At 37.2% G+C, this 26,026-nt stretch overlaps 2 protein-coding genes across 2 annotated transcripts; both read left to right on the top strand.

The window, feature by feature from the left end:
- Positions 1 to 9,860, top strand: LOC104599373 (ubiquitin-conjugating enzyme E2 7). The gene is made up of 6 exons (XM_019198086.2): positions 1 to 496; positions 604 to 706; positions 1,812 to 1,909; positions 1,996 to 2,096; positions 8,063 to 8,140; positions 9,458 to 9,860. The coding sequence occupies exons 1-6, from the start codon at positions 448 to 450 to the stop codon at positions 9,533 to 9,535; spliced, it is 507 nt and encodes a 168-aa protein (XP_019053631.1). The 5' UTR covers positions 1 to 447; the 3' UTR covers positions 9,536 to 9,860.
- A 6,618-nt stretch (positions 9,861 to 16,478) lies between these two features.
- On the top strand, positions 16,479 to 19,329 carry LOC104599207 (CASP-like protein 4C1). Its single transcript, XM_010261648.3, has 3 exons — positions 16,479 to 18,178; positions 18,307 to 18,442; positions 18,721 to 19,329. The coding sequence occupies exons 1-3, from the start codon at positions 17,955 to 17,957 to the stop codon at positions 18,958 to 18,960; spliced, it is 600 nt and encodes a 199-aa protein (XP_010259950.1). The 5' UTR covers positions 16,479 to 17,954; the 3' UTR covers positions 18,961 to 19,329.
- The last annotated feature ends 6,697 nt before the right edge of the window (positions 19,330 to 26,026 follow it).

A 26,026-nucleotide genomic window follows, 5' to 3' on the forward strand; every position in this document is an offset into this window, starting at 1 on the left:
CACATCTACTGATTCTACTCGACGCATTATTGGAATCAGAACGAGGACGTCGAGCGAGCCGAGGAGGACCAGGACTTCTCCATGGCTCCATGTGGTTTTAGACAATGTGGTGTGGTGTGCCATGTACTCATGTGTGCTCCTTAATATTTTTTTTTTGTTTGAAAATAAAAAGAAAAATTACGTTAAAAATATAAAATACAAAAGCAAAAGTTACGAACATAAACTCAACAGACCATCACCAGACTACTACTCGATTCCCCCCTAACCTTCTCCCTATATAAACACAATACGGCGGTCTCTGATTATCTCTTGGCTCGCGTTGCAGCTTGTGAACCTCCCCCCCTCCTCCGCTCCTCCAAACGCTTCCAAGTCATAACCAGTCTCTCCTTCCATCTCTTCCTTCGCTCCATTTCTATCTCTATCATATAACCTTTCTCTTTCTCGCTGATGGCTGCAGCGACCCAAGCAAGCCTTCTGCTTCACAAACAGTTGAAAGGTTTTCGTCGAATTCTTTCTTCTCTTGCATATATTTTTATAACCATTTTCTAGGGTTTTGTTTTGAATCAAGATATGGGTCTGATTCTTTCTTGTTTGTCTGCACAGATCTTTGTAAAAACCCGGTCGATGGCTTCTCCGCCGGTTTGGTAGATGACAGTAATATATTCGAATGGAGCGTCACCATTATCGGGCCTCCTGATACTCTTTAGTAAGCAATCTCGCCTCCGTCACTTCAACGGTTCATTTTTTTCTCCCTCGATTTGCATGATTCCTCGGGTTTATCTCCGTTGTTTGATGATCGGTTTCATGATTTCTTTGTTTGGATGAAAACGCTTGAGCTTTTTGAGATTTATCCTATCTTTGGTTGATTGTATGTTTATTTTGTTTTTGTGTCCTGGTTGATTCAACTGTTTTCTTTAACTCTCAATGCTACCGGGCCCTGATGTCGGTTTGTCGGCGTTTTCCCTGATCTAGGGTTCTCAGATATGTTAAGGATCCTAAATTTCTTTGATTTTCCATGTGGGATTGATAAAATGTTCTCCTTTTTCCCTGAGTTTATCATTTGTTTTATTTTCAAGTCTTAAATTGAAAGATATTCAGATTTACTTTTTCCATGTAAATCTTGAAGGCACGTGATTAGGTTCTTCCATTTCGTGAGAACTATACCATTTTGCCATTAACATCGATACAGATGAGTTACTATCTTGTGGTTTAGATATATCTGGAGTTTTCTTGCCCAACTGTTATTGGTTGAAAGTGGAATACCGCCTGTTGCTATCATCCAAGAAATTGACACTGCAAAGTTCACTACTTCATGTAATGAGCGTTACGTGATTAGTCAATTTCAATTTCAAAATCAATTAATTTTCACGAATTTGTTCTTTAATTAGCATGTTGACGTAAAATATACTAAAAAAAATGTCTTTTAATGGGCTTTGAATAACACAGGATAATCTTTGGTATAGTAAGAGACTTGAAGCAGAACCCCTTGAAAATAATGAAACACAAGAGTTGATATAGCCATGGAAGGTAGGTCCCAGTCAATTTAATTCAAATCATATAAATTGGACAAATCGTAAGTATCAGGAGCAGGTTTTTGAGATTTCAAAAATAAATGAGAGACTTCTTACGAGAAAAGGATTCAGTGTTAAGATTAGAAAATAGAAACAGCTAATTTTATTGTAGATTTTAAGATTTTGATATCTTTGGAGTGCTGCGTTGCAATCGAGTACATTTTAGTCATTTATCAAAAAATTTGGGTACACTCTATTGTATAATGATATTTTGAAGATTAATAAGTCACCTTCTTGCAGTGATGGGGGTTATTTCAATGCCATTATGAGTTTTCCATCCAATTATCCAAACAGCCCTCCAACGGTTAGGTTTGTTTCTGAGATGTGGCATCCAAATGGTTAGTTGATTATCTTTTTAGCTGAAATCTTCTTCATTTACATCCAAACATTATTTGGAACTAATTTTTTTGCTGACTAAACACAGTTTATCCTGATGGGCGTGTTTGCATCTCAATCCTTCATGCTCCTGGGGAGGACCCCAATGGTTATGAGCTTGCAAGTGAGCGCTGGACACCTGTCCATACGGTATGACCTCAGCAAAATTTGATGCCATTTCCATGTGTTTTATCATATAGCTATTTTTTGTAGTCTGTTACTAAGAGGTGCATGTTGACTTGCTAAAGCTGTAATTCATATTCTTGTTTTCCCTTGATATTTGATTTAATTTGGTACGACACTCACTCACAGAAATGGGAAATAATGGAATAGCATTTACAAACTGTTTTTGTTTTTTTATCCTGATCTATTAGACTATCCCATGAATAAGTTGTGCTCAACCTGGGAAAATGATGTTCATCTATTACACTATCTAATTTTTCTTTATTTTTAATAACACTGCTCCTTGTTTATTACTTTGGTTTTTATTTTCCTCATAAATTGGTGTTCCAGCTTCTCCTCTAAAGTAATTCACACATTGAACAACATTTCTCATGTCTTCAGATTCTCAAAGCTCCATCCTGATTATTTAATGAATAAATTTTGAAAACAGATAAAAAATATTACAAGGCCCTCCACATGCACCGCCATCTTTTCACTTTACCTTTTATGGTGGGTAACCATGACTTTAACTTTTTAAAGTCATAGGTCTAGTTTACCTAGTGTTTGATATGTTATGTTAATACTGTTCACAAGCTTTAACTTTTTAAACCTCCAATTATGAAACTTATAGTTAGCTAGGTTGGACGCACCCATTTCCACAGCTTTCTGTACACCATACACAGCCACCTTAAGTTTAGCTTTTATCGAGTCTCCAAAGCCAATTGAACCAGAGTACATTGCAACCATATTACCTTCATTACTTTGAAGACACCCCCATACTGGAAGGCCTCAGGTTTCCAATACTATTACCATCAAAGTTCAACGTTACAAATCCCCTATTTGGGTTTATCGTCCACTAACAGCCCTTCTTTTTTTACGATATTCTTGATCACAGCCCAATTCCTTGAAATGTCATCCATAGAAAAAGGGCAGAATAAGTTCACCATTTTCAAACAAGAAGCTGTGTCGCATGGATGACAAAATCAATGTTTCCCTTCTTACCTTTGTCCTTGTCTTCAAAGATTCTAGCATTCCTTTTCTCCAATAGAATCTATACCATTACTGACCTTGCGACATTATTCTACCTCTTTTTTTGGCCACCTCAAGGTTGATGAGAGAACAAGTTTGCCACACAATGTGTATTATTCCACTTGCACCCAAGAGAAGAAAAAAAACCTTCCCCAAATGTGAAGAGCAAAAGGACGGGATTAGTAAATGAAAACCAGACTCACCATTGGACTTACAAGGTGTGCACCAATGTGAGGAAATAGTACAGTAAGGCTTCCTTTTTTTGCAATAAATATCAAGCATTGATCTATTCATGAAAAACTTCTCAACAAGGAGCTCCAACCATAGGGGGGAATGGTCTTACACTAAATATCTTTTACCAGAAAGGGGGGTTGACCCTGAAGAGAGGAAACTACGGCTTTGAAGAAAGAATCATGGGAAAACAGATCCAAGGGCAAAGGGCTCCATACCCATCTGTCTTCTTTCCCAGGGTCAAGGTAGATCCTCTCAAGAAAACCCAACAACAAGGATACGTCAGAAATTTCAAACTGTTCAGGTTCCTTCTCAACCCTATCTTCCAATCAAGAACCGTGGGGAAATTGAAGGCACTATAAAATCAGCAATGATGCTCACCCTTTTGAGATGAAAGAGAGAACAAAGAAGGGAAAATATACTTTAGAGATGACTCCCCACCCACAAGTTTTCCTGGAATTTTAACTTTATTATCAGAACAAGAGTCATACCTTACGTAGTTAGAGAAACACAAGGAGGATGCCAATAATAGATTTCCAAGAAAGGCGTGAGCAGATCTAGTTGAGAGGCCAGATTTCCATCCATTTTCATTCTGCCCATGAATGCTAACCACCACCTTATCCCTCAATTTGTCCTTCTCAATTAGCAACCTGTGAAGCCATTTCCCAAGCAACACCATATTCTTCTGCCAGAATTGTATTAGTTGCACTAAGCTCTAGGGGTGAGCACATTTCGGTTAAAACCGAAAAACCGAACCGATATTTCGGTTTCAGTTGAATCAGTTCAGCTTATTCGGTTGTTCGGTCGGTTTCAATTTTTTATTCGGTCTTTATACTTTTCGGATATTGTATTTGCTAAATCGGTTAACCAAATTAACCGAACTTTATAATTATATATTATTTATATTATTTTATATTAATATTTAATAATCTAATAAATAATAAATATAAGTAATTAAGTATACATCGAATTTCGAATTCGAAGATCCGAGACAAATTTGGCTACATGCCAAATTTCCTAATAAGGCAATGACGTGAAAGACTCAAACTTTCTTCTTACTCACGAAAACAATGCAAAACAAATCAGGAGTACCGGACTCTTTGTCTTCTTCTGCACTCCACCACTGCACCACTTTCCTACCTCACCTCGTACCTCCAGTCTCTCCTGAGTCCTGACGTCCACAGTAAGTCCCGGTCCACACAGTGACACAGAGTCGTCGGCTCCGCTTCGCTGCTCCGTAGTTCAGTTACAGAGTACACACAGTTCGGTTACAGAGTCCACACAGTCATAGTTACAGAGTGCAAACAGTTCAGCAGTTCACCAGTAGCCCAGTTCAGTTCTTCATCTTCACCGGCACCAGGTAACTCAGAAACCTCCTTCTGCAACACCAACACACAGATGAATACCTTGAGTCCTGAGATGATCGAGCCATTCCCCATCTCAGATTGTGGCTGCCACTTGGCCTGGTCTTCTTTTTCTTCTGCAGAAAAGAAAAGAAAAGAAAACAAAACAGAACAAAACATCCTAGTCTGTGAGAGAGGATGTGGCCCTCATGTGTTCCATACACATGAAACCCACAGCCATAAGCAGTGCTCGCAGCAGATCCGTTGTCTTACAGTCACAGCAAACACAGATCCATTGCTAAATCGGTTTAATCGAAAAACCGAATTAACCAAAAAGAAATTTCGGTTTGGTTTATTCGGTTTAACCTAACTTCGGTTTCGGTTCGGTTTCCACCATTCACAGTTCGGTTTCTGAAAGTTTGGTGTGTTCGGTTCGGTTTTAAACCGAACAAACTGTTTGCTCACCCCTACTAAGCTCCTTCACTTAAGCCTGTAAACAGTACCAGAAATTTGAATTCAAATTCAAATGATTCGGATGGAATAAACGGTCAAATTTGAATATAATTTTTGTACCGATTATTTAATCAAATCGAATTCGAATACATACTGATTTGATTCGTTAATGGATATTTATTCTAATTTGACTAACTTGTAGTGCGCCCTTTACACACGACCCAAAGCGTCACCTGTATCTACTTATTACAAAAGACAAATAAAAGTTGTTCCTGATTTACAAGCACTTCAATTGAGCCTTTCAACTTTTTCGTTTACCGAGATGCCAAAAACCTTCTTTTCTTTATCTCTTGTCTCCTCTTTCTCCCTCTTCGTCTCTCCTTCTGTATTTTAGTTTCTTTAATTTCTGCAACACCTTCCGCTCTCACATTAAGGATGAAAAGTGCAGCTCCTTCTCCTGTATTTTAGTTTCTGCAGCACCTTTGGTTTTGGTGCTCAGGATGAAAAGTTTAGAGAGAAAGTAAGGAGAACCAGCTTCTATCGAAGACAAAAAGGGCTTCTGAAGATTAAACTTCAACTTCTGTCGATTGGGGCCATAGTTGTAAAGGCGATGCCTAGGCGACAAGGTGCCTTTTGAGGCTCGCCTCGCCTAATCGCCAAGCAGTTTTGTACTATGAATTGTAAAATATTTTTTTATTCTTTATTTTTTGACATTATAATTATAAAATAGGCACTATTAAACTAAAATATTCATTTTTTGTGTTTATATACTAGTTTGTTTTTATTATTTTCTTATTTGTTAGGATTTAATCAATATAAACATTTGCTAAATGCTGTATTGAACCCTCAAAGACTTTAAAACCTGAACCAATAAGTAAGGAAGAACTTAAAATTTTGTCTAATCAACACATTTTCTACTACTATTACTGCAGTACCACAATACTACAGTACTACTACTACTACTACTACTACTACTACTACTACTACTACTACTTTTTCTTTTATTCTTTTCCTATAACAAAAATTAAGGGTTCAGCCCCTATATTTTTTGAATTTTCTTTTCCTTTTTTTTCTTCTCATGAATAAGTTGATTTTCTATAATTTAACATGAACTCTATACTTGTCTTATGAAATTATGAATAATTATTAAGGAAATATGGCTATGGTACCTAGGGAACTACCCTAGGATCTATGTTTTCTATATAAAAAAATCCTAGTCGCCCAGGCAACTAGGCACTATGGTACCTAGGTGACAAGGTGCCCCTCAGATGCCCAGCCTCGCCTTGGTGCCTTGAAAACTATGATTGGGGGCCATTGTCCAAGATTTCTTGCTCTTCCTTTGCTCTCTCTCTCTCTCTCCTATTTCTTCTTTCTTCTGGATTATGAGTTTTTTTTTTGTCTATTTTCTTTCTTGTTTTAGATTTTTTGAGTCTTTTTTTGCATTTTTAACAAGTAATGATTTTATTTTTTGAGCTTTTTTTGTGTTGTTCACATGTGATGGTTGTTTCTCCTCTTTATTTTGGTTTTTAAATTTACAGTTTTTCTTGCAAAATCAGTTATATTCGAATATTCAACATTTTAATCGAAGTCGAACTCAGATGAGATTTCTGAATATCTGACGGATTTTGAATCAAATTTGAATCACTTATTTTGTAATCAGAATCGAATTTGAACATGGCCTGATTTGATTCTAATTCGCTCCGTTTACAGGCCAACCTTCACTTCCCTAGCAATAGAAGCAAAACTTATCCAATGAAAATTTAGGTCAAATTTCTTCTACTTTTATCAAATTTCTGTAAACTTTGATTTTTCATTAGACCCTTAGGCTCAGTTTGGAAGGACCGGAGGAGTACAAATACAAATGTGTAGAGTGCAAAATTATGTATTTTGTATTATTTTTTATGTATTTACACTGTACATATTTGTATTTGTACTCCTTCCAAACTGAGCCTTAGGATAAAAGTAAGGGGCCATTTGATAACAGCCGAAGTTGCTGAACTAAACAAGTTATTGCTTTGCCATTTAGTGTATAAAATAATTTAGTAATACAATATTCAAAGGTATAGTAATCTTCCCAACTTCAGTTTTAGCCATTAAGAAGCCCATAACCTCCTTAAAAACTTACTCGCTTGAAGACAAAGTAATAAGCTTTTCAGTTCAGGCATTTCAGCTGATATGTTTTGATATTTTAAACCTCGGTTTCATTGTATGAATCCTAAATGTATGTTGGTATTTATTCCTTCTATTTTAAACCTTTGCCATGGATTTTCAACATTTTCATGATGTTTTCATAGTTCTCATCATTTCCTAATATTTCTGTGAGCTTCCATAAACTTCTACAAATTAATTAAACTTCCTTATGTATTTTGTATTATTTTTTATGTATTTACACTGTACATATTTGTATTTGTACTCCTTCCAAACTGAGCCTTAGGATAAAAGTAAGGGGCCATTTGATAACAGCCGAAGTTGCTGAACTAAACAAGTTATTGCTTTGCCATTTAGTGTATAAAATAATTTAGTAATACAATATTCAAAGGTATAGTAATCTTCCCAACTTCAGTTTTAGCCATTAAGAAGCCCATAACCTCCTTAAAAACTTACTCGCTTGAAGACAAAGTAATAAGCTTTTCAGTTCAGGCATTTCAGCTGATATGTTTTGATATTTTAAACCTCGGTTTCGTTGTATGAATCCTAAATGTATGTTGGTATTTATTCCTTCTATTTTAAACCTTTGCCATGGATTTTCAACATTTTCATGATGTTTTCATAGTTCTCATCATTTCCTAATATTTCTGTGAGCTTCCATAAACTTCTACAAATTAATTAAACTTCCTAATGGTGTGGGAGCTTTACACTGAAGCTGAATTTTAAAACCTTATTTATTTGGTTATGCAGGTTGAGAGCATAGTCTTGAGTATAATTTCCATGTTGTCAAGTCCAAATGATGAATCTCCTGCAAACATTGAAGCTGCAGTAAGTGAAATTTCGTTGTTTGTATTTGTCAAGTTGTCTGTTGCTTCTTCACGTTTATTTGTTCAGTTTATCCTTTACTGTTAATTGTAAATTTACTGGACTCATTTTTTAGAAGACAATTAATGCAGCTGACTACTGAATTAGTTGTTTGTTTTTTTTTTGCTTCCCCAAGGACCCGAACCCAAATATCTTCTATTTCCCTGTCAAAGCTTTTGTAAATTGGTAAACCATTATGTGTGGTTATCTTTTCTTTTGCGCCTTCCTACAAGAGCATGAGAATTAAAAGCCACCATTGCCTCTTTTCTTTTGGAACTATTAACAATTGTACTTTTTTTCCTTTTCTTTTAATGTTGTATGTAGCTTTCCTTATGTCAGAAATAGGATTTAACGAATTTTAAGGCAACCAATTTGAACTATATTAGTCATCCATGTGGTTATTTTTTTATTATTTTTGTTATTCAATCATATATATAAGAAATCCTTGAAGGAGAATGAGATGTTGAAGTATATGTGCTATAAGTCTGTTATCATACACTCAGGAATCCGCATGCATATGGGTATAGGTTTGGAAGTTGTTTATAGGCTGTAAGGAACATTGTATGGAGTTATTTATGAGCTCAGGGTGATCAATTTGTTTTCTGAAATTAGTCTTTCTGGGTTATTTTTTACCCTTTCTTTGTGGGTTTTTATCCAAAAAGTCTTTATGTCTTGGTTGAAAAAAAATAAACAATGGGCTTGATGGCTTAGGCTTATGCGAGGCAAAAGCTAGGAATTAAAACCGTAATCAAGGAAAAAGGATGACACATTTCTATTGGGCAAGTTATGCCCTTCTGTCACTGCTGGATTTTCAGATTTTCATCAACGAGACAAACCGGTGAATAACTATTTTGGATTTTTATCATTGAGACAATTCGGTGACTAAATATTTGGATTATCTTTAATTAACATCGTAAGATGTCTAGATTTCTTTTCCATGGTGTCAAGAGAGGGTGAGGCTCTAAAATTCTGGTCTAGAAGAAGGTCCTGAAGCTGTGTCCCAGCCAGGGGAAGGGGAACTTGACTATATACTTGGTTTGTTTGATCGCAACAGCAGCTTTGGCAATATGATTTTGCAGCACAATTTTAATGTTCCGTTCTTTTTCCTACTTCGTGATAGTAATAAAAAAACAATCCTGCTATAAAAAAAATACTTGGTTTGTATCTTGTTTCCTGTCCTTGGAATGGCTGGTATTATACATAATTGTAGGAATCTTGCTTTTTGTCTGCAATTCTCTTCCTCTGGTTTCTAATGTTAGCTTCTCTTGGTACAAATTGCAGAAAGAATGGAGAGACAGAAGGGACGAGTTCAAGAAGAAAGTAAGTCGAATCGTGAGACGGTCTCAAGAAATGCTATGATCTTCCATCTCCAACGGTTCAAAGCCCAGTAACTTGTCTGATCTGTGCCTTATAATTGTTATTTTATCGAGTCGGGGAACTGGTTGATCATCTGGTAATTATGTCTGGTCTATGTAGAATTTCCATGAAGTTCTTCCAGCCGTCTCTTTATTACCTTTCCCTACTTTCCCGTCCCCCCCTTTCTGTTCGAGTGACTTGCTATGGCACATGTAACTTGGTCAATTGTCTGAAATCTGAATGGCTGTATTGAAACGGGTTTGGTCAATTGTCTGAAATCTGAATGGCTGGCTGTCCGCATGAGTTAGTAGTTGTTTGGTTTCTCAAATTGGTACTGGTTCTTTTCTTTTTCTTTTTTTTTCCCAGATCGAAATAACTTCGGTACTTTGGTAATTGTTTTCTTGTTTTTTTTTTTACTTAGTGTCTACAATGCGCCATATGCCTTAAATATTTGCAAAATTTGAAACCATAAGATGTGGATATCTACTCTTCAAGTAGTAGTACTTTCTGTTATTACCAAAAAACCAGTACTTTCTATTTTATTTGTATTGTACATAACAAAGTAGTCCCCAACAATTGTTATTTGTTACACCAGTTGGAACTTCTGCACCTAGTTCCAGTCCGGAGTTGTAAAATTTTATCCCAATCTGGGGATAAAAATTATATGTAGTTTTAATTTTGCTTTGATGGCGTGAAATGAATTCAATGAAAATTTTTTAAATGATGGTTCAATCAGCTCGATGAGGCGGCATTGGCAATAGCTTGGTCTGGTGTGTGTAGCGACTTACTGTAAACTAGTCCCTACAAATCTTGTTAACATGTCTGAAGCCATAGAAATCCGACCGAATTCTTGAGTTTGATATTTTAACCTACAATAATTTCTTTAGGATCCGGCTTGTCGCAGGACTGAGTCATTGCTAGTAATATGTGAGTTCAGGTTGAGTCTGGGTGCCCAGGGCCCAACCTGAAGTCAGGTTCATATTTTTCAATCACACTAAGGTTAACCCTGACTTTCTTTCAAAATACTTGTAATTTAAAAAGAAAAATGAAAGAGTAGGAAGACATCATTCTTAAAAAAACTACTAATTCACCAATCGGTATTATAGAAGTGGTTACCAATCAGCATATTTCCATTTGTTATTTAAAGAAACAATAAACAAATGAAGCGTTGAATCTAAGAAAGTCATGAAACATGAAAATATTGTTAACCAATGGATTTGATCCCATTCAAATGGCGCACTAATCTCATCATCTATTACCGGATTTGATCCCATGCCTCCGTATTCAAAGGGACATTGCTGGATCATTGGCGATAATGCTTTTAATTTGGATGGACACATTGAATGACCACCGGATTTGATCGTTGCTGGATTTGATCCCAATCAACCCCCTGTAAAATTTGATGACTACCACCTGACTGGTTACCTATTTTATGATGCCTCCGGTTGATTGGTTTTATGTTTTTTTGGGTATCATAGTCGATCCAAAAAAATTACTCAATTAGTTGTATTATACCAATTTTTGTTCAAGGCAATTAGGTATGTAGACTTCCTGACGTCACACTGCCACAAGAGACGCACATGGACCAAGTATCAAGGGAAATATAAATATAAAGCACACTTTCACGCAGAATTCACATCTCCGCCCCACAGCACATCCTCCGTGTATTGGTAACATCTCCTTATGATAGTACAAGCACCGGTAGATACTCTCAATACACGTCAGGGATCTGCTGTGGGGCAGAGATGTGAATGTGATCTCTTTCACGCAAACTTATAATTTGATTGGTAGGGCTAGTTTTGGGAGACAACATCTCCCCCCCACAACATATCCCCACCGTATATTGGGAACATCTCTTGATGAAGACATCATCAGTTTTTGTACTATCATTGGGAGATGTTCCCAATACACATGGGAATGTGCTGTGGGACAGCCCCTTGTGGGGCGGAGATGAGAATTTCTGTTTTGGAACAAATAAGGGCAAATTTCTTAAATTATTCTTAAGGTTTAGGAAATTGACTAACTATACTCCTATTATTTCACTATTGTCTTAGTGTCTGTTTGCCAGTGATGACGTTGCTCTAGAAAATGGTAATACATCAGTGCCACACCAGAAAAACGGTGCTCTAGGAAACGTCTATTTGTTTGGAACTGTTTTTTATGCTTTATGCCATGCCTTGAAAATCGAGAAGACGTAGTTTGGAGCAACGCTAAATTTGATGTTTCCTCGGATTAGAGCTTCTTGCTGTCAATAAAGACATGGAATTCCTATAATGGGTACCCGTGGTTAAAGCAAATGTGAAGCATTGGTACAAAACAGAAAGTATTTGTTGTTGTTTGAGGAAACACCCTACCTGACAGTAATGTTTCCAAACAAAAAAACAAAGACACTGTTTTTTCAAAAAATGATGCTTTCAAACGAGGTATCAGAAGCACCATTTTCTGAGCATCAACGCCAAATATATAATTAAAGTATTTCTACTATTTCTGACAATTGTCGCATAATTCTCTTCTCATTAAATTTCTGTCACAAACCGTTTAAACATGATTTTACATGTTTGATTTAATAATTATGTCCAAAATACCCTTTAATAGTAAAAAATGCCCTTTTCATGTACGCTTTCACATGTGTGCAATAGACCATCTGTTTTTAATTTTTAATTGATAGGAGAGAGACATGATCTGATCATCACACAGGCGCTCACAACGATATTCTCAACCATGCATTGGAAATATCTTCCGTACTTATACGTCATTATTCACGGGAGATGTTACCAATGCAGGGACATACGTTCTCGCGCTAAGCCCAAAATCTGTAACCTTCAGATCTCCTTCCTCGTCGAGTGGGAGATTCTCAGGTTTCAGATCCCGATGCTATACACCGCAGTTGTGGTAGAAATCGACGGCAGAGATAAGTTGCTGGAAGTAAGTGCGTGCAGCGACTTCCTTCAGCCGACCCTTCGCGACCTTGCAGAGAAGCTCACTGTCTCGGAGACTTGCTGGCGGGGACTTCATGGAGCTCGACGATGTTGGGATGCTTCACCATCTTCATTACCGAAATCTCCTGCTTCACCTGCGATGTGTTTGATAAATGGTGCAAGGGGACAAATGGCGGGAAGGAAACAAGAAAAAAAAAGGGAGAGTGAGAAGATCTCGATCGGAGCTAGAAAACGATGCCGGAATCACAAATCCGCTTCACCTGTTCCGTCATTCCAACCTTGATCACCTTTTCCTTCCCAACAACCTTCATCGCCACGCTCTTACCGGTCTGTAGGTTCTTGGCATGGTAGACCTTAGCAAATTGCCTCTGCCTCGATATCGTAGAGATGAATCCCTTGTACAGCGCCATCGGTCCATCCGCCCTGGCGCCCTCACTGTCTTCAGTGCGCAATCTAGCACGTCAGGCAGTACCGCCCCTGTCTCCAGGGGCGGAGAGCTCAGTTCGAAAGCTTTGGAGCTTCTCGGAGAGCTCCAGTCTGGGAATGACCCTCAAATCTTTTTCTCTTGACCACCGCTATGCAGACATTGTGACAATCGGACAACACAACTACCGCTCAGATTCTTCTCTCCTGGATTTCGATTTCTGCCTCAATGAAAGCTTCCAACCAGAATAATCTTCAGCTGAAGAGTTAACCAAACAATTTGTTGACTATTCAGTTTTTTCTCTTACTCGTGTGACTTCTAATACCTTAGATCCCAATCACTACTGTTTCGCTTGAATCACTAGAACGACTTCAAAACTGAAGGTTCTTTCGTCTCCTTCTGGGCTTTCCAAGTTCTCTTTATTCGAATTTTCAGTTTTAGAAGTAGCAAGTTTAGGAGGTGGCGTTGTTGTTGGTAGAGGAGGGTGATGAGGAGACCTGGATTTGTGGGTCTTTCGCGGATGATTAATTTTCTTCCTAATTTCAGTTGGAAGAATTTTCCCATCGCAAAAGTGTTTATCAGCAGAAGGTTATTCTGGTTGGAAGTCGAATCCTGACGGAGACAGGGCCGTGTGAACAAGCCATTCAAGGCTGGTAATATTGACGGCATGATTTCTAAATTCTGGAGAGACGACGGTGATGACTCACTGTCGCACCACCGGATGGAAGGTGCAGCAGTCGTCGTTGTGTTAAATATAGGATCAAAATAGTAATTTACTATTTGATGCCTTTTCTTAGGATAAAAATGACTTTTCGTGTATTTGGCTTTGGTGACAATTGTCAGAGTAGGAGTACTTTCAAACAATCTAAAACATTAAGGGTATAATTAATAGATCTCTTGTTTAAAAAATTTGTGTAATAAATAATGATATATAACTGGGTCTACAATGCATATATTGAGAAGAATATAAAAGCATGTTCCTTACAATTTGACTGCTAGACTCGATCTTCTTTTCTTTTCTTTTAATTTCCTTGGAAATTTATGACAATCATAAAAACTTTTCCTGTAATTTCATTTTAACAAAAACCTCAACTCTATTTTTGATAAAATTAAAGAGATGATTTCTTTTCAAAATACTTATTTTACCTTTTCTCGAACACTGTTAATCTTTTTCCCCATTCGAACCCAGAAGCAGAGGCATCCGATCTCTTCCTCTTCTCTCATCTTCTTGTTCTTTTCCGTTCTTCTTCTTCTTCTTCTGGCATTGTCCCCTTCCATCGCCCCTATTTTCTACCACCGTTACTGCAACTCTTAGCAGCGGCAGTACTTCATGCGAAACCTCTCCCTTTCTGCCATTCTCTCCCTCTCAATCTCTCTTTCCTATTGCCCTTCTCCCCCTCAACATAAATCATTCGAAAAGGCACTATTCCTCCCCTTCCCCATTCGGACCCAAAAGCTGAGTAGTGGCGGTGACACCCCCTCTCAGCCACTCCCTTCCTCCCTCTCTCCCTTTCTCTCATTTTCTTCTTCTTCTTCTTCTAGTCAGTTGGAAATACCCCCTGTTCATTGCCTTCCATTTGAGACCGAGCAGAGCAACGGTGACAGAGATAGCAGAATTGAAGGAACCGTTGATCGTCTTCTTCCTCTCGAGCAGCAGCAGATCTAAATTCATCCCTGCGAACCATCGGCGTCTTTTTCCCTTAGGCGGCGATATTTTCAAATCTCCTTCGCATCTCTGAGCTCGTACCAGTTATGGGGAAAAACTATCAGAGGTGAAACCACACCGTCGTCATCCGGTTTTGCAACCATCCAAGGTCCCCGCTCCGTGAACGATATTCCTTCAATTGAACAATGTCGTGAGTCAAGCACCTAGAGGTCGTCATCCATTCGTTCAAGCTTGTAGGTGGGAGCTGATTCGATCATTCCACCCTTCCGTACCCTCTTTCTCGATTATTGAACACATCGAACTCATTGGAATTCTTGTTGGCAGTATCAAACCATCGGCTAGGTCATTACTAAGTTATTCACCCTGAACCAGATGTTCTCTATATTTCCTTTGACAAGGAGGATTTGAGGTTGGGGAGAAGATCGATGGAGTAGGTTCCATCAAATTCTCTCCCATAGATCTTACTCTCAACCTAGTCCGATCTGAACATTCTTGCTTGTTCTTGTTTGCTAGATCGTTTTTTATTTGTTTATTTTTCTCTCTTTCCGTTTTATCTTTTTCCTGGGTTAAATGCCATTAACGATTTGGTTTCAGTTCTGTTTTCGATTTTTCTTTGTTTGCTCTAGAGTTCAGGTTGTTGAAGATGCAGGATTTAAAGTTCAGTTTGTCATGGATGCGACTATGGTGATGATTAGAGAACAGGGATGGAAAGCGATCCGAAAATGGATGCCTAGAGGGGAAGGAGAAGAAAGGAGGAACAAGAAGACGGGGGGAAAGATGGTGGGAGAAGGTGGATCGACGCTAGACCTGTTTATGGGCCCGGCCAGGGGAAGGAGAAGAAAGGAGGAACAAGAAGACAGGGAAAAGATGGTGGGAGAAGGTGGATCGACGCTAGACCTGTTTATGGGCCGGGCCGGGCTCGGGCTTTCACTCTGTATTAACAGATTTTTTTAAGGCCCGAGCCCGGCCCGGCCCTCATAAAAAGCTTGAAGCCCGGGCCTGGGCCCGATCCCAAAATTAACCCATGTTGTTACTAATGCTGAAGCGGCTGAATAGAAAGAGAGAGAGTGAGAAAGAAATTATAAAGAAAAAAAATAAAAAATGTATATATTAAATTATAAATATATATTTCAATAAATATTATATTATTTATATATTTTATATAATATATAAAATACATATTATGTATTTTATAAAATATATAATGCTGAGTTGGGCTGGGCCGAGCTCGGGCTTACTGTGTTAGGCCCGAGGTCAGGCCCGCGGCCTAATTACATGACCAAACCAGAACGGGGTGCGGGCCGGGCCATCGGGCTACCCGACCCATGAACAGATCTAATCGATGCTGAGTTCGAATCCGCCATTGCAACTGGTTGCAGTTAGGGCTGTACATGAGTCGGGTTGGGTCGGTTTACTGAGGTTTTTCCAATCGACCCGACCTAGTTGGGTTACCTGAGATGGAAACCGAAACCGACCCAGTGTTAAGCAAAACCGACCTGGTCGGTTTGAGTCGGGTTGGGTTGGTTTGGGTCAGTTTAGGCTCTAAGTTCATCCATGGCCACCTAGTTTTCTGGAAATATATTTAAAACTGAAATATGTATTTTAGAAATATATATATATATATATATATATATATATATATATATATATATATAAACAAAAATATACATACAAATATATTGGAATATATATTTTCTGAAAATATATATTTGACACATTTCATAATATATATTTTTTAGATATAGATATTGGAATATATATTTTCAGATATTTTAATTTTTAGTTAAGTAGGAAATAAGTCGGTTCGGTTCGGGTCGATTTCGGTTTTCACACAAGAAACCGAAACTGACCCGAACCATCAGTTTATGAATTTGTACAACCCAAACCGACCGGTACTGATGAATACCCGACTAACTCGGGTTGGATCGGCCCGGGTTGGTCGGTTTGGTTGGGTTGGGCCTTCCTATAAACAACCCTAGTTGTAGTGGCAGAAATGGGATAGAGAAAGGGAAAAAGGAGAAGAACAAGAAGCCGAAGAAGATGAGAGAAGAGGAAGATATCGGATTTAGAGGGATGTCGCCGCTGCCTCTACTTCTAGGTTTGAATGGGGAAGAAGATATATCGTGGTCGAGAAAAGGGTAAAATAGGTATTTTGAAAAAGTTATATCTTTTTAACGTTTTTAATGTTGTTCATTCGGGAGGTATTTGTTAATTTTATAAAAAATAGAAGGAAGGTTTTTCCTAAAATAAAACAATAGAAAAGGTTTTTATGATTGTCAGAAACTTGGGAGAGGTTTTTGTATTTTGCGCTTTCGTTTTTCCTAATATTTGGCCAGTCCACCGGATATTAAAGGGTCATCTTTATTCTTACATCATTGCCGGGCAAATTACAAAGCAAGACAATAAGCAAGGATCGGAACCGGGTTAAAGGTCGGAAAATATGAACCTGTTTTCAGGCTCAAACTTTGAACCAACAAGTTCAAATGCATATATCCCCGCCGTTTCACTTTCACATGAGAAATGAGACTAGAGTAGAGTATGTTTTGTATGTATCTACTTTAAAATGGTACGAGGTTTTTTTCTATGGGTTGAGAAGTGGTCCCACCCACCACCCACCACTGATGAAAAGGATCAGGGAATACTCATCCCAACTAACCATTTATTTCATCTGCTCTTTCTCTTAGACCTTTTGTTTGCTTGATGGGTGGGTGGGATGTCGTTCCTCGTTCAAGTTTTATATATTTAAAAAAAAAAAAAAAAAAAGAGAAGACTCGCTCAATCTTCATTCTTCACTTCCGTAGTCAGTAGCCATTCCTCACTCCTCAGAGCATTAAATGAGAGGGAAGAAACTATGATTACCAACCAGCGCAAAGGCAAACAGAAAACCCGCAGGCCGCAGAATAATAGGCCGTAGTCAAGATAAAAGGGAAAGGGAGAAAATAAATAATAAAATAATAAAGAAGGAGGTTTCCGGTTTCGAAAGAAAGGATGTAAAAGCTTTCACCTCTACCCTCTCTTCTCACTCGCTACTCATTCTGCTCAGTGCTGACTTTTACTATTGGGTATAACACAATATGTTCGAACGATTGTGTAAAAAGGGTTTCCTTTTCTGGGTTTTCTTTTCCTTTTTTATTTCTTTTTATTTCCTTTCTCTCCCTCCCTCATCATCCCCGTGATTCTAACCAAAATCTGTCCCATAAAATTATTTTTCTCAAAATGAAAAAAAGAAAAATAGTATAAGAAGGGGAAATAATAAGACTGAGAGAGAGAGAGAAAGGAGGAAGAAAAAAAACCTTGTTCCTTTTCGGTTTATCTCTCCTTAAGTCTCATGACTTATCCTCTTAACTCTTGCATTGTGTCTACTCGCAACAACAACAACATCAAGGAACAAGGATGCGATTCCCACAGTCGTCACTCCGAAATGGTGAGACTCCACCTCGAACGTCAAATCTCCCTTTCCATTCAACTGTGTCCGTGCAAAAGCTCCGACGCTTCAACATACTCATACTTGTATTCCGACTTGCCTCCTTTAGCTTCTCTCTTGCCTCTGCAGTTTTTATGATCACCAATTCTCACGGCTCTGATTCCCCCAATTGGCACGATTTCGACGCTTTTAGGTACCCCCCTTTTCTTTCTTCGGTTCTTCCATCATCGTTTTTTTTTTTTCTTTAAGCTTGTCTGAACTTTAACAGGTTACAACAACGAGAACGAGGGAATATTAATTATTTTATTTTTTTTGTCGTAGATTTGTTTTGGCTGCAAACGCAATCGTGGCCTTCTATTCCTTGGCGGAAATGGGAGCTTCGATTTGGGAGATTTTGAAAGGAACAACTTTGTTGCCGGAGATCGTGCAGGTCTGGTTTGATTTCGGTCACGATCAGGTCGGTGGAGGTGTTCTGTGTTGTGTTGGACATTTCATTTTGATTTTTTTTTTTTCTATTTCCTTTTTTAATTACTTTTTGGGGTTACCCTTTCCTTTCTTCTTTGCTTTCTGTTTCCCAGTTTGTCGTTGGGTAAGGGTAATGGGTACTTGGGTACTTGGGTACTTGGACTGGACCCACTTCTTTGGCCTTTTTTTTGTTGCTAATAAAAAGTAGGGTAGGCTTTTTCAATATTGCATCGACGTGGATTTGGTTTAAATGTCGCGGTGGTTGCTTAGGTTTTTGCTTACCTGCTGCTGTCGGCGGACGCTGCGGGAACGGCATTGTCCCGAACCTTAAGGGGAGGAGGGGGAGGAGGAGACACGTGTACGGCTGTAAACTCGTTTTGTGTTCAATCAGACATCTCAGTCGCTTTGGGATTCGCGGGCTTCCTATTTTTAGGGTTTTCTTCGCTGCTTTCGGGGTTTCGTCTCGTTTGTTTTATTATCAGCGGCTCCCGTTTTCTTCTGTATCTGTAGCTGTAGCCAGACACAAAACAGAAGGACTTATCTCTATCTGATCAAGATGACTGAAGGAGCGCATGTGTGTGTGCCTGCGTGTGTCGCTACACTTTTTTTTGACTTTAATGTATGTGAATGTGATGAACCCGAGAGTTGCATATGCAATTCATTCTGCCAATGCTATATTGTCCCATGGGACCATGGTAAACCCCTTTATGAATTCACCGTTGGATCTTGGTTCTTGATTCTGGATCCTAGGGTGTAGAGCTGGGGGGGTTGATTATGGTCCCAAAACATTGTTGCTTTTTCTCTTTTTTGTAGGTGATTATCACCCCTTCCTCTCTAGTTTTGATTATTAAAATTTTTAGTTGTTACTATTATTTCTTATACAGGAATACCTGCCGTGTCTATGTTGCCTATATTTATTTCCCATTTGAGATTTAGGGCCCACCTTATGTGTATTTCAAATTTATAAATCAATTCTTAAAATTATATATGTGGTTAATAGGAATGTGGAGCGTCTTAATCTAATGGGCAGGCCCCATCATTGAGTGGTTGAGATAACGTCACATTCTTGGAATACATTTTACAGTGTTGTGTGGAACTATAACTATGGATAGTGTAGATGTTTTTGTCAAATAAAATTTTTTAAGAACTATGTTAGAAATTTTGTTATGTTTAGTTTGAAGGAAAAGGTAGGGAAAGGAAAAAGAAAGGTAAAAAAACCTTTATAAACCTTGTATAGATTTTTCTATTTTTCTATTTTTTTCTTAAAACCAAACTTGCCCTATTATTATAAGACTTTATATAAATATTTGCACCTATTATTGGTGTGAACTATAAAAATTGTGAGATGGACCAGTTAACCTGACCCTATAAGGTTGGATTTGGTTTTTGTTCTTGCCTTTCATTGACGGAAAAACAAGCAAACAACCAAAGAAATGTCCACAAAAGAAAGAAAACAGAACAACCCAGAAATGCTCCCCCTTTTGAACTTAAATCCAATTTTCACCGGCTCAAGAGCTGCTGTATTTTTCTTTCTAGACTAGAAATACATTGAAATTTCAGTAGTTGCTTAAGACAACACGCCAAGCTGTCCTGAACAAGATGTTCTGAGTTCTGACTGCATGAGTTTGAAGTTTGAATTCTGAGAGGTCCTTTAAACTCTTTATAAGTTGAATGCTGTCGCTCTCAACGATCACCATCTTCGGATCCATTTCTTTAACAGCTCTTAAAGCATGTAAGACAGCTTCAGACCTTCAGCTTTAGCCATTAAAGGAGAGAACGACGCTTTGGCTGCCAAATTGACGCTTTCAGAATCTCTACAGATAAGATCAAAAGCTACTTTAGGAGATATTAACCCACCATCAATATTCACCCTTAACACCATTCTCCATATTTCCAAAAAATATTTTTCTTCATTTCTCTCCTTACTTAGCCTGACAGCAAGGTTCAAAGTACTTTGTTCAACGCACTATTTTTTCTCCTTTATTTTTTTTACCAAACATGTTTAGGGGGGTCGGTTAAAGGCCTTACTACCCCTTGAAATAGGTCTTACCCCAAAACTCTCCTTATTTCATGTATCGATAATCCACTGATTCGATACATATAAGTGGATATCTATGATATTTTGAACCATGATTTTTAAAATCGGACCGGATGGTTGAATTGGATTTTTTCCAAAAACTGTTGATTTTAATCAGTAAACCGCTGACTTGAGCAATTAACTGTTTAAATCATTTTTATTTTTTTGTCAGAACGGGCCGACCATTTAATTCAAACTGTCAGACTGTTTGACCCGATAACCGAACCCTTAACCAGTTTGGTCTCGGAATCAATTTTAAAAACCATGCTTTGAACCTTACCTGACAGTAGTTTAACAATCTCAGTTGCAAGAGCTAGCTATCTCTCCAATGTTGACTTGTGAATGACATTGATTATACCAATAAGAATTTTTTTTTTTTGTCAGCCAAAAAAACAAAACACTAAATTAACAGATGAAATGTTTGTACATCAAGACCTTCAGGAGGGAGTTGGAATGTTCTGTCCATGCCCTCCATGAGATTAGGTGTAGTGTTATCAAATAACTTCCTGTTTCTAACGTCCCATATGAGTCTAAATGCTATTACTATCTTTTATAGCAGCTCTTCTTGCTCCCTTTTAGAGGTACTTAAAGGCAATGTCTCTTTTCATTTCTGAATGTGTAGATGGATTAGATTAGGTGTGTCAATCGGACTGGATTTGGTCAAATCCGATCCAGCCCAATGTGAGTCTATTATAAATGGACCAGGTCCAATTCAATCCAATGAATATTTTGGACTGGTCCAATTCAATGTCTGGATCGTCCAATCTATTTAAATTCGTTTTGATTTAAATTGGTTTCAACCCAAATCCGGTCCATTGACACCTATATTCTTATCTTATATCAATAGATCAGATATTGGCTTAATCCAATCCAATCCAATGTAAATTTATTACGGATGGAACAGGTCCAATTCAATATAATAAATATTTTGGACCGAATCAATCCAATCCAATAGGTCTTGTTGGTCCGTCCAATCTATCCAACTTGATTTTGGACTGGATGGGGTCCAATCCAAAATCGGTCCATTGACACCCTTAGATTAGAACAGATCTGTCATTAACCCTGTTGAGATTCACATGAAGAGCTGCCCAAACAGTTCTTGCAAACGGGCATGATATGAAGAGGTGTGTAAATGTTTCAACATGCTCTTGACAAAGGACAAAAATGGTATCTGTATATTGTATGAACTCGAGGTTGTATTTTGTAGGGACCCCGCCCCAATAAAGTTTCCACAAAAAGAGTTGAAATCTGAAAGGGACCTTCACCTTCCAAGTATTCTTCCATGCTACTCTTTGACATGAAGTGGATGTAAATTCTCTCGTAAAACATTGATATGCAGCAAGGTTCTTAAAATCAAACCGGACAATAAATTGGTCAGGGGTCCAATTCCTAGGTCGAACCGAACAGACAATTCATTCTGACAAAAAAAAAGGCCAAATCATTGGAATGGTTTGAACGGTTCGATTACCCGGATCAGAGGTTTGTTGATCAAATCAACGGTTTTCGGGGAAAATAACGGTTCTGGGATAAAACAAAACCAATCACCTGACCAATTTCCAATTTTACCGGTCCGATTTTGAAAACTATGATATGCAGATTTGACTGTATACCTTATGGCTGCAAGAATGCTTCCACAGTAAAACATCTTCATGAATGTTATTAAAGCAGTGAACCTTCAGTATCTCTTGTACTGTTTCCTGATCAAATAAGCCCTTGAGAACCTGCAGATTCCAAGTTCCATTTCTGACAAGAACATCCTTGACTTTGAGAGATTGAGCAAATTGGCAAACATCTTCATTCAATGGCGGAAAGCCCCCCTGTATTGATCGTACCCATGGATCATTAATTAGGAAACCTTTTCACCATTCTTTATTTGCCATATGAAGTCATATTTCAGAAGATACGCTATTTCTATAAACTGTTTCCACCATTGGGAGTCACTTGATTTTGGCTGTTGGTTAAAAATTGAGTTGGATCTCAAATACTTAGTTTTGATTAGTTGAGCCCACGAACAATTTGGTTCATTTGTGAATCTCCAAACTTGTTTGCCCAAAAGCTTTGTTCATAGCATCCAATTTTCTGAATCCCAACCTCCCTTTTTTCTTTCTTTTGCACAACTTGTCCAATGTATATTATGATAACTATTTTTAAGTGAGCCACCCTTCCACCAAAACTGCCTTTACATTCCTCATTGTTAAGAACAAAATTATATCTCTCTTTCTAGATTTTTAAAGAGAAATATCTAAACAAGAGAGTGCTGACTGCTGAGTACATTTCATTCAGACTTTCTACACAAATCCAACCAACCTGCAAAGGATGAATTAGAATGATCAGCCTTTGTGCCAAGATCTAAGCCAAATCAGATGCTTCTCGTTTAGATATTTTTAAAGAGAAATATCAGCTTGTTCTAAGGCCATGTTTAGGAGTGCTTATATTAAAAACAAGTGCTTAAAAATAAATGCTTATTCGAATAAGCACTTGTTTGTATTTGGCATCCAATTTTTTCAAGTGTTTATTTTAAAAAATAATCACTTATTTTGTATTGGGCATTTGATAGTCTTTTTCTCCCATAAACACATACATAAGCATTTGTGACTATTTTGTCCATTTTTTTTTTTTCAAAATTTCAAAATATACACTTATGAAATTACTTTTATGAAAGCACTTTTACGAAATCATTTATAAAAGTACTTTTTAAGAAAGTATTTCTATGAAAGCACTTTTGTGAAAGTACTTTTATAAAATTCAACTAAGGACAATTTTATAAGTGGTATTTTAAAATTCAAATAGGGATGGTTTTGAAAGAAAAAAAAATAAACACTTATTTCGAGCTTATTCCTAAACACCAATAAATGCTTAATAGTATGATTCCGGCCCAAATAAATACTTATTTCGAATAAGCACTTATTTTTAAGCACTCCCAAACATGGCCTAAATCTAATCTATTGACATAGTAGCATTGGAATATAATATTTTTATATATGGCCTTTGCTGATTTCACGGATACCATGGGTGGGAAGATGTGTATCAGGAATTCAGGACACACTTTGAGTTGTATTTAAGCCATGTATATACGTCATTTCTTTCTTTGATATCACTTTTGTCAATGATGGATACAAACATCTCTCTCTGTGGCCATCGTTGATGGGAACACCATCACTCATCTGAAAAGGAAGCTAATGTAGTTGTTCAGTGAATGATGGAAACTTTGGTGTTGGTCCTCACTGCTCAAAAGGAGTCTATTCCTCTTTCCACCCTTTATTCTGTTTTCTTGTCGACAAATTATGGATGGAAAGCATCTCAGCCTAAAAAAAATCTTGCCATGTTTTCAAAATAAACCCTCTTTTATGAATTTTAGGTTCAGTTTGGAAAGAGTATAAATGCAAATATGTACAATGCAAAACTATGTATTTTTTATATATTTGTACTGTACGTATTTGTATTTGTACTCCTTCCAAACTGAGCCTTGTATGCAAACCTTTATTACTCTCCCCACTCTAAACATTCATGAAAAATACCTTGGCCCAAAAATTCTTTCTATGTACTTAAAATAGACCCTTAGGTTGTGTTTGATTTGAAGGATAAAGTAGAAAAAGAAAAAGAAATATGAAAAAATCTATACAAGATTTGTAGAGGTTTTCTTATCTTTTTCTTCCTTTCCTTACTTTTTTCTTCAGAACTCCCATCTGCTACTAACAAGATTGTACCAATATAGATTCCAATATAATTTATAACTGCACATCTCAAATATGTTTTACTTGAATATTGTCATTAAGGGGGCCGAAGTTTTTAAGGTAGTAATCAAACAATGTTTGAGATGTGTGGCTATAGATTATGTTTAGTGTATATTGTTGGTTGTAGATCAAGGTTCCCATTAAGAATGCAAACGCATTACGCATTATATGTAATTAATTATGTGTTTCTCATGGTTTATTTCTTATCAGCTTGGATTGGAATTAACTCAATCAAATTATATACGTCGGACTAATTGGATATCCATTTAGTTATAATCAGATGGGATTGATGTGAAAACATGATCTGTTCATCAGATCAAATTCAGATGTTGCTTAAACTCATTGTTTAACTCATGAACTCATCACATCAGCTTCAATAACCAAGACAAAAAAAAAAAATCAGGTATTGAAGTTCAAGTAGAAATAAAATTTAAAGGGTTATTTACTAAAATATCCCTATAGAAATACTAAGACCTATCTTATCGTTTGTATATCACTGAGACATCCCTTTACTTTGCAATTACTTTATTGGTAATTATCTTAGGTTGAAGTGGAAAATGATAATTTTGATCCTAACATTCATTCAATCAAAATAATTAAAAGAAAACAAATAACTGAAATGTTCATTTGAAATAACAGAAAATAAAATAAACAATAACAAATATTTTTATATTATCATCTATTTTATTTTTATTATCTTCTTTCTTTTTTTTTGTTTTATTTTTGAAATAAAATAATGTGGGGGAGGGGGGAGGGTTTTTGTTTCTAAAAGGATGATATGTATGGGACTTTGTGTGGATATTTTAATAATAAAAACCATTCCCAAGTGAATATACGAGTCTTAAATGCACAAATTATAGGGTAGGTAAGTTATTTTTCCTTTTGGTTTTATCCAAAAAAAAAAACAAAAAAAACTATAGGGTAGGCTGTAGTAATTACATGAAATTACAAGGGGGTGTCATAGTAAATGAACCAAACATAAAACAAGGCCCTTCCTAAATCCCAAGTTCCTAACCAATAAATGAACTGCATTGTTAGCAGAGCGGAGAGATGTGAACACAAATTGCAAGCCTTTCCTTTGGATGATGAGTTTTGTTTGGAATTGTGGACATTTATTCACTAACTATTTGTATTTGATTTGTTTGTATAACCGAGAAAAATAATAATGAACTTATTTATTGGCACTTAGGCACCACTAGATGCCATTAGGCACCACATCAGCAAAACAGTGAATAAACACCTACCTGTTAGTTTCCCCCAACGGTAGACATGCACATAAATCAAGGCCTGTTTTTTTCGAATCTTTATGCATGCTGATCCGCATAATGGGGAAATGCTGAAATGGTGCCTATGTGATAGTGTGTATTCAATAACGCCCATGGTTACAAACACACGCTGGTTCTATTCTCGTTGAAGCATACTCTCAAGTCATCACTCATTGTCTATTGTCTTTAAAAGGAGAGGCTCCTTGGAGAGTTTCATCCTTTGTATACGATTGCAGACACCTCTTGTCTCTTAATTTGCCATCCCTGTCTTCTTTTGCCCCAAATAGATCATGTAATAGAGTTGGACATATTCAAGTAAAACTTGCTGTTAATTCGGACTCAAATTGTGGTTGGGTGGGGTATTGTCCAAATGTCCTTTTAGACCTGATTGCTGAGGAGTGTTTGTAATTTTATTGTTAAATGAAATTAAGGGGCATTTGGTAACATCTGAAGGTGTAGGATTAAGGGTCTGTTTGATTCATGGGAAGGGGTTTGGATTT

This window comes from Nelumbo nucifera, chromosome 2 (assembly GCF_055504915.1).
Source record: "Nelumbo nucifera cultivar China Antique chromosome 2, China Antique-T2T, whole genome shotgun sequence".
Classification (NCBI taxonomy): domain Eukaryota; kingdom Viridiplantae; phylum Streptophyta; class Magnoliopsida; order Proteales; family Nelumbonaceae; genus Nelumbo; species Nelumbo nucifera.